General features: G+C 49.8%; 1 protein-coding gene across 1 annotated transcript in view; it reads left to right on the plus strand.

Moving 5' to 3' along the window:
- The window catches only part of Mmp24 (matrix metallopeptidase 24), a 43,395-nt gene that overhangs the window by 26,599 nt on the left and 7,685 nt on the right, over positions 1-9,111 (plus strand). The window contains exons 5-6 of the mRNA XM_031372435.1: positions 5,950-6,111; positions 8,688-8,902. Of these exons, the coding sequence (XP_031228295.1) occupies positions 5,950-6,111; positions 8,688-8,902 (377 nt within the window). The remainder of the gene's footprint in view (positions 1-5,949; positions 6,112-8,687; positions 8,903-9,111) is intronic.

Below are 9,111 nucleotides of genomic sequence, written 5' to 3' on the forward strand. Positions count from 1 at the left end.
AGAAAATCAACAAGAGTCAGGAGGAAGGAGGGGCAGGGGATTCAGCCTTTATAATGATAGTAATTCATGGCTATGTTAAGGTTCTAAGGTCCATACCAAGTGCCTTCCACACATCATGCCGTAAGTGGGTATCACTGTCCCCCATTTTACAGATAGGCAAACTAAGGTACATAGAAACATTATTCTGTCTAAGGTCCTATAGTGAGTAGTTAAACGAGGTTTGGAATTTGGGTATGACAAACCTGGAGCCCATACCTTCAGCCACCATGCTGAGCTTCCATGGATCTCAAACTACAGGACCCATGAGGATCACCTAGACATTTAAGAATGCAGAATCCAGTCTTGAGAAGCATCTCTGTCCTTGAAGTTTCCCTACCCAGCCTAACCATGTGAACCACCAAGGGTCTTTTAGAAACATGAAATCCTGTCCCTGGAGATCTTGATCCTTAGGCTGGACCAAGTGTGGAAGACAGCAAACACCTCTCCCTGTTTGGTGCAGCTTATGGGTGCTGGCAGGCTTTTCATAGTCCCTTCCCTCAGAAGCCATGTGTGGTGTAGGTAGGCGGGATTCTCCCTGAGGACCCACCAGACCACTGTGTGAGTCAGGGGTTTGCTCCTCTCAGCCTCTGCCCAAAACTGGCCCGGGAGGTGGATTGGCCAAGGTGCAGCCCAGGAGCCGTGAGACGATGTCATTGTCCTCTTGTTTCCCATGAAGCTCCATTTCCCCTGGCTTGTCGTCATCTCTCCTCCGTCCTGGATAACTTTCCTGACCCTTTGTGTACCTAGTCATTTATCTTATTCTTAGTGTTGGAGTGACGTCAACAAATGACTGTGGTAACTGATAAGGTGTCAGGAAACAAACCTTATCATTCTCAGACCTTGACCTGTACCAGGCACCATTAGCTGTGCCTAATTTTACGTAACCACAAAATCATTATCAAACTCAGTGAAGTTAACAACTTCTTAAACTCTGACTCCTGGAGCACGGGTAAAGTGCTTGCCATACAAGCAACATCTGGAGCACGAGTAAAATCCTGGCCTTGCGAGTACAGAGACCTGAGTTTGATTCCCAGAACCCTTGTGAAAAAGCCAGATGTGGTGCCACATGCTTGGACTCCCAGCACTGGAGAGCTGGAGACAGGAATACCTGGATCTTGCTGGCTAAGCAGCCTAGCCTAGACAGGATGCTCCAGACCCAGGGAGAGACCCTGTCTCAAAACACAAGATGCAACAACACCCAAAACTGACTTCTGGCCTCCATATACCCACATGCACAGGTAGTGGCCCCTACAAACATACAGACACATAATCTCATACCCTCTGGCAGGCTCCCCAGCTACCACAGAAGTCTTTTACAGTTGTTGGCTTGAACCGGGATCCAAAGGAGATCCACATCACACACTCTTTTAAAGTCTTACCATTTACAATACACCCTGGCCCCCCAGGTCCCTGTCTTGCATGGAAGAAACTGCCCCGAGTATAGTCATTTGCGTGATGAGACTCGGGTTCACCTTTAACCTGTCTTATTCCTCATGACTCCTAAGTACTGCTAAGTAGAGCGGGCTGACTGGACTTAGCTTCACTTTTGAGGTAGGATCTTTCTTTGGTGGTATTAATACATTTTGTTCACTTCATCAGGAAACATGGATGATTCAAGCTATCCTGCTTAGAAGTGAGGAAGAAAGGGAGGAAAGAAGGAAGGAAAGAAAGAAGGAAGGAAGGATATAGTTTATATCTGAACGCAAACTTCCTGAATCACAAACCTCACTGCCCAGTGTTTAAAAGCCTTCCTATACTCACTCACGAAGACAAGGCAGGAAGATTGTCACAGTTCTGAGACCAGGGTGGGCAACATAGTAGGTTCCAGGCCAGCCTGGAATACAGAGATCCTGTTTGGGAGGATGGGGAAGGTGAAACAGGGAAGAAGGCTCAGTGTGTAACGTGCATACTATACAAGCAAGAGGACCTGAATTATGATCCTGGACACCCACATAAAAGATACTATGGCAATGCTCACCTGTCACCCCAAGCTGGGGGACAGAAATGGGCACATACTGTGGGCTCCCTGGCCAGCCAGGCTAGCCAAAGCAGCAAGCATTAGGTTTATTGAGAGACCCTGTTTCAAAATAAATAAATGATGGAAGGATGGAGAGCAATAGAGAATTCTCAACATCAATCTCTAATCTCCACATCCATGCCCCCACAAGTAAGTATGCCTGTGCCCATGCATACAACATGTGCATGCATGTGTATGCACATGCATGCACGCACACACACATGCATGCACACATGCAGCTCCCCAGAATACCACTGAATTATGCATGTCATTCTCATTCCCCATTCCACTGAAGTATGCAAAGGGGCAAGCTAGCCCAGCACACTTTAAAGCCACTTTTATTAAACTTCCTCTGTCCCCATTTCTTTCAAGTGAGTCAAGCAGTGAGGTCAGCAGATGCTTTCTCAGCTCTGCCGGGAGGGGACCAGCCCTGAGTGTCCCAGAGGAAGGTGACAAGCCAGGAAGAGCCTTCATGACCACACCCTGCTTCACAGGACAGAACCTTTCCACACTTAGGTCACTAACCCATGCCCCACCAAGGAGGTAGGGATTACAGGTGACGGAAGTGAAGCTGCTGGGTGTTGAAAAAGTCACAGTTGGAAGGTAGCAGAGCCAGATGTGGAAGCAAGATGTCACGCCTTTACCATCCCCACAGGGGACAAGTGGTCCATGAACAGCATTTGGAAAATGACTGCAGTTTGGTACTATCCCCTTCTGGGTACTAACACCTTACCACATCAGACGCAGGCAACACTGAGCCATTTTCTGAGGCTACTGCCCCCAAGAATCTCAGTCTTGGGGTAGAGGATGCACCTGTGGCTGTAACTAATGAAGACTGGGATGTGGCTGGTTCCTAAAGGTGCCTGAGATTAAAATGCTGTCAGAGTGGAGAAGGCAGCATTCTCTGCCAGCTGGAAGAGCCAGGCCTGTTTCCTGAGAGAAGGCACTAGGGAGAACATTAAAGGAAGGGGGTCTTCTAGGTGGAGGGGACAGTGCTGGGGAGACTGTGGGGGTGACGGGAAATGCCTTGGGGCTGGCGCTGTTAGAGTCAGGAAGATGGGAGTCCCTAGTGATGGAGTCCACCCTAAAAAGGCAAGGTCCAGTGGAGTAGCCACGCAGATTGTTATGCTACACAGCACAGAGACTTCCAGAACACACACAGTTGTCCTCTCAACACAACAGAGGTACTGTGTAATAATCCACCTGTGCCAGGACCTGACATGGGCACTTTTTACACTGACTCACTAATCCTTGACTCTGCTCTTAGGAGAAAGGCAGCCATTATTCTCTTCACTGCAGAGAAAGAGATCTTAAAAATGGCACACTGCTAGAACATGGCAGAGCTGCCCAAACTGTGTTCTGATCACTCTGCTTCCTGCCTCCCACCCTCTGGGGGGGGCGGTGAAGACCCTGAGAGCCTCTTCTCCATAAGGCACTAGGTTCTTCTCCATAGCTGACCCCCCCATCCCTCGGTGTCCCCTCACAAGCTCAGTGTGGCTGCCCTCTCCTCCCCTCTCCTCACCAAAGCTTTCCCGGTTCTGTGTGGTAGGATGCTAGCTAGCTTCCTAGTCTCTTCTTCCTTTAAGTCCTGGGAACAAACCCATAGGACTTCTTCCGTCAAGCGATCTCAGTGGTCACAGAACTGGGCACAGGCCAAAGGCAATGGTGGAGCGCACCCAGGGCTCCCTAGCTCCCTGCTGAGGTCCCTGTGGGTGTTCCCAAGGAGAGGCCTGCTCAGGAGAAAGGCCCGAACAGCTTGTCCAGGTGGATCAGCAAGCCAGGAGCAGAGCCAGGACAGGCCCCAGGAAACTGGGCTGCCTTCTGCCAGCTCTAGCAGCCACCTTTGGAGTGGAGCTAAAAGATGAGCTCACTGCTTCCCTGCCGCTGAAGGGACCAGGACCTGAGCAAGGAGCGGGGGTGCGGGGGGTGAGCGGGTAGGGGTGTGGGGGCAACCTGGCTTTCTCCTGCCTCAGCAGGCCAGCCCAGGCTTTTGGCCAACCTTGCAGTGATCTCGCCCATCCCCCTCCCCCACTCCTCTCCCTTGCTCAAAGGTGGCTTGATGATGAGTGTCGGTGTCAGGAGAGTCAGTCTGGGTCTGGTCTGTGGAGTTCTTCTCTTTTCTGAAGACTTTACTCAGAAATGCCAGATAACTCGATAACCCCCACCCACATCTGACTCTCCAGAGGCCTTAAGTAAGGCAACTCTGCCAGGGATGCCAGAGCAGAGTAGGCAACGATGTTCCCAACTCATGGTGGACTCTGAGATGACAGAAAGAGACTCAGGCATAGGTAAGAGGGAAGATAAGAAAAAGGTCCCGGGTGTGAACAAATGACAGAGATTGAGCAGGAGGAGCCAGAACCATGACTACAGTATCCTGCCCAACTCCTTGGCCATAGCGTTCTTTCCCAATACTATGGTTACTTAATGCCTACCAATTCAGGCCTTGCCCTACCCAAGGCTTAAAGGAGAAACATCATGACGGTCGCTAGCTTTAAGAGAATCTGGTTGCTGAAAGCCCGCCAACCTTTCTTGTTAACCGGCTTGCTCTGGTCCAGCTCACATCTTTTGTGCCTGTAGCAGCAGACGAACCATTCCCAGCTATGCCATGCCATCTTACACCTGTTGGGTATTCAGTCCTCACGTAACCAATGAGACAGGTCCAGTTTCTCCTTTCTACAAATGAGCATATTGGGGTTCGGGTGTTGGCCTGAGTTCACAAAGCCTGAAGGTATGGCACTGGAAAATGAAGGTGGGGCTGTCTCTTCTCGGACAGTGTGCTGCCCCTCAGTTTCATGTCTGGCATCCTGTGTCTGATTTCAGTACTAGGATTGTGTTCCCAGCTGTTCGCCACTCCTCACCTTGATTTTAGCTGGTCGCTCCAGGACTAGGGTCCTGCTGCCCTGCCACCCTCCTCCCCAGCTTTTCCTACTCACACCAGGCCCCCTGGAGATGACGACTAACCAGGACTTTGCCTTCTGTTTTGCCAGTTTCTTTGCTTCTGCCTAATAGCACCTCACCTGCACCCCACCTTCTGAACTGATCCTATTGATCTACCTGCCTCAAGTCTCCTTTGCCTCTAATCCCCTCTCCAATGGCAAACAGGGTGACTTCATTCTGCCCAACCTCTTCTGCTATCCCTGACCCCCACACACACACCCATGGCCAAGAAACGGATCCAAATTCCTTTGTAGGGCATCACAGAGCCCTGCTTGCCAGCCTGGCTGACCTCATCTCTCCCTGGCCCTCCCCTAGCACTTTGTTTTTGAGCCAGATGGAATGAACTGCTTGTCCCTGGACCTGGGTTAGAGCAGTCCCTTGCCAGGAATGCCACTCCACCCTCTTCCTCCCTAACCCTGAATCCATTCTTCAGACTCATGTCTTACCGCTCAAGAGTCAAGCTTCTCCCTGATGGTATCTTCCCTGAGCATGTCCCTCCAGTCCAAATGGGACTTAGTAGCACAAACATGCAATCCCGGCTACTTGGAGACTAAGGCAGGAGGATTGCATGTTCAAGGCCTCAAAATAAAAAATAAAAGAGATCTGGGGAGATAGCTCAGTGTTATATGCAAGGGCCAAAGATTCAATCCTTAGTACCTTAAAATAAGTTTGCAATCTTTCTACATCTGTTAAAGCACCCAAGTGCCTGAATACTGTGTAGCCATTCTGCATGTACTCCTCTGTACCAAGAGGCGTGTATGTGTACACATATGTGTACACATGTATATTTGTATATATGTACATATATATAGATATATGTACATATATATGTGCAAAGACTAATTTTTCTATATCCCCAATGTCTAGCCAAAGGTCAGGGATACGGGTTATGCTAAGTAACAGCCTGACTGATACACAGTGGGTGCCCTGGGCACCTCTTATGTCCTTCTCCGCAGGCAATGACCTCTTCTTGGTGGCTGTGCATGAACTGGGCCATGCACTGGGCCTGGAGCACTCTAATGACCCCAGTGCTATCATGGCTCCCTTCTACCAATACATGGAGACGCACAACTTCAAACTGCCGCAGGATGATCTCCAGGGCATCCAGAAGATTTACGGTGTGTGTAGTAGGGGAGGGGAGGGTCACTATTGCGGGAGTGGGCTGTGGCGGGTTGGGGGTTGGAGCCTTGCCTGTCGTCAGCGTCAGCGTTGCTGCTGTGTCTCTGTGTTGACTTTAATGAGGTCCCCTAGCACACTGGGAAACCTAGGGGACCAAGTGAGGTAAGGCCCACTTCCTCCCTCTTTTCCACCCCTTTCCCTGCCACCTCCTGTTCGCCATTACCTCCCTCTAATAGATGGGGACCAGGTACACTCTCACTTAGGAGAGTCACACATCTGCCGGAGGAAGGGTGTCATAACTGGATCTGTGATCTTAGGGCAGATGAGAAGCTAGCTTGCTGTCTTAATAAGATATGACAATCCTGTCACACTGCCAAGGACAAGTGAAGACTGGCATGGAGGTTCTAATCAGGTTGGCTGAAATGGGAAGAGCAGTTCATTTGAGCAAATGCTGGGGAGCAAAAGCAAGGGAGGAGGTGCAGCAACCAGATGCTGCATGAGAGCAGGTGAAGCCGCAGGAGGCAGGGTGGGTAGCCAGTACTAAAGCTATTTCAAAGGCGGAATGGACAGGATCTGCTGAGAGATCCAATATGGGGACGAGGGAAAAAAGCAACAAGTCAAGAGAACCGAGAGTTGTGAGTTTGCTATGGGTGTAGCTCAGCCGTAAAGTGCCTCCCTAGCCCACACGAAGCCCTACAATTGGAACCCATTGTACCCCAGAACCATATGAACCAGATGTGGTAGCACACACCTATAATCCCAGTCTTCTAGACGATCAGAAGCTCAAATTCATCTCTTTGCTACATAAGGAGTTTGAGGCCAGCCACTGACACATGAGACCCTGTCTTTAAAAAAAAAAAAAAAAAAAAAAAGTAGGGGTTGAGGGTGCTCTGGTCTTTGTAATTATAGAATGATAAGATTTCTCATCTGCAGTTCACAGACCAGTGGCTATGCACTTGGGGACGTTAGTGTATAATACATAGTTACTAGTTACAAATAGCTATTAAAATTTAAATGTTAGCCAGGTAGTGGTGGTGGTAGAGGTGCATGCCTTTAATCCCAGCACTTGGGAGGCAGAGACAGGAGAATCTCTGAGTTTGAGGCCAACCTGGTCTACAGAGTGTGTTTCGGGATAGCCAGAGCTACACAGAGAAAATACATTTTGAAAAAGAAGGAAATAAAGAAAGAAAGAATGAAAGAAAGGAAGAAAGAAAGGAAGGAAGAAAGAAGTTAATTTAAATTTATAATATTTACACTGAGGTTTCAGTTCTTTGGTCACTAAGAATTAGCCACTCACTTTAAGTACTTAATAGCCATATGTGCATGTGACCAGAGGCAACAAGATTGACAGTACAGGTACAAAGCTTATCTATCACCACAGACTGTCAGAGGACAGCTCTTAGGGTCTCTAAAGCCAGGCACCTGAATGAGCCCCTCAGAGCAGTGACTCTCAGCTGGGTTGCCCTTAGGAATCATCTTAGGAGTCTTATAAAAAGCTACTGACACCAAGCTCTCACCTCAAAGATTTGAGTGAGTCCATCTCGAGAGCTTCCTGAGGATCTAGAGGTGTAAACATCTCCTAGGTGATCGCCATGAGCTGCCCAAGTTGGAGGCACTACGGATGGAAGGAAAAAAAGAGACCCAAGAGAACCCAGCCTTTGGAGTAGGGTGAACACCCCAGTGGAAGCAAACAGAGCAGCCCCCAAGGACAGACAAACCTTGCAAGCCCTGGAGAAGGAGGAGCATGGTTCAAGGCAGATGTTTCCAGAATCTTGCAAGCCAATGTGTGGGTCTCAGGCCGGTGACATGGGCTTCACCTGAGACCCTGAAAACATGCTGTCTGGCTCCATCCCAGGCCCTCTGAGTAACCAAGATTCCCGAGATGAGTCACTGCATCAATAGAGTTTGAGTTGATAACTGTTGGATTCCAAAACCCAGAGGTCATTGGTGATCTTGGCAAGTGGTTTGGGTAGGAAATGGAGCTGAGGGCTGGTGAGATGGCTCAGTGGTTAAGAGCACCAACTGCTCTTCCAGAGGTCATGAGTTTAAATCCCAGCAACCACATGGTGGCTCACAACCATCCTTAATGAGATCTGATGCCCTCTCCTGGTGTGTCTGAGGACAGCTACAGTGTACTTACATATAATAATAAATAAATATTTTTAAAAAAGAAAGAAAGAAAGAAAATGGAGCTGAAGCTCTTTCGAAGTTGGTTGAAGAGTAGAGGTGGTTAGGAAAGTCCAGCCTCTGTGGCAGGGAACAGCAAAGGAGGGTGTGGGACACTGGCCGGAAGGCAGGACACTGGCCGGAAGGCAGGACACTGGCCGGAAGGCAGGACACTGGCAAGGTTTCTTCTTAAAAAGGGAAGATGCCAGACTTGGGGGTGGAGAGTGAAGGTCCCCAACCAGAGCTGTTTCCATCTATGTTCGCAGAGACTGAGCTATTAAGTCAGGGAGAAGGTACAAGAAGTCGGAGGGACAGACTTGACCTGGAACTGCCTATGTAGTGCTGGGATAATGGTAGATGACAGAAGGGGGAAGCTGGGCCCTCCCTAAGATCCAGCCCCTCTCTCCAGGACCCCCAGCCGAGCCTCTGGAGCCCACAAGGCCCCTTCCTACACTCCCGGTCCGCAGGATCCACTCGCCATCTGAGAGGAAACATGAGCGGCAGCCCAGGCCCCCTCGGCCACCTCTGGGGGACCGACCATCCACTCCAGGTGCCAAACCCAACATCTGCGATGGCAACTTCAACACAGTGGCCCTCTTCCGAGGGGAGATGTTTGTGTTTAAGGTACGGATAGTGCATCAGTGCTACCCAGAATGCCCCTTTCCCCGCCATGGAGCTGGGCAGGCTCCTGCTCTACTCTATAATCAGGCTACTGTGGGGCCTGGGTAGGAACTGGTCTGGTGGCCAGGACCCAGAGTCTCTTTCTGGTGCTGACAGAGTCTCTTTCTGGTGGAGCCAAGTTAATCAACTTGGCTCTACAAGGTGACAAGGAC

The sequence above is a fragment of the Mastomys coucha genome, unplaced genomic scaffold (genome assembly GCF_008632895.1).
Source record: "Mastomys coucha isolate ucsf_1 unplaced genomic scaffold, UCSF_Mcou_1 pScaffold15, whole genome shotgun sequence".
Taxonomy (NCBI): Eukaryota; Metazoa; Chordata; class Mammalia; order Rodentia; family Muridae; genus Mastomys; species Mastomys coucha.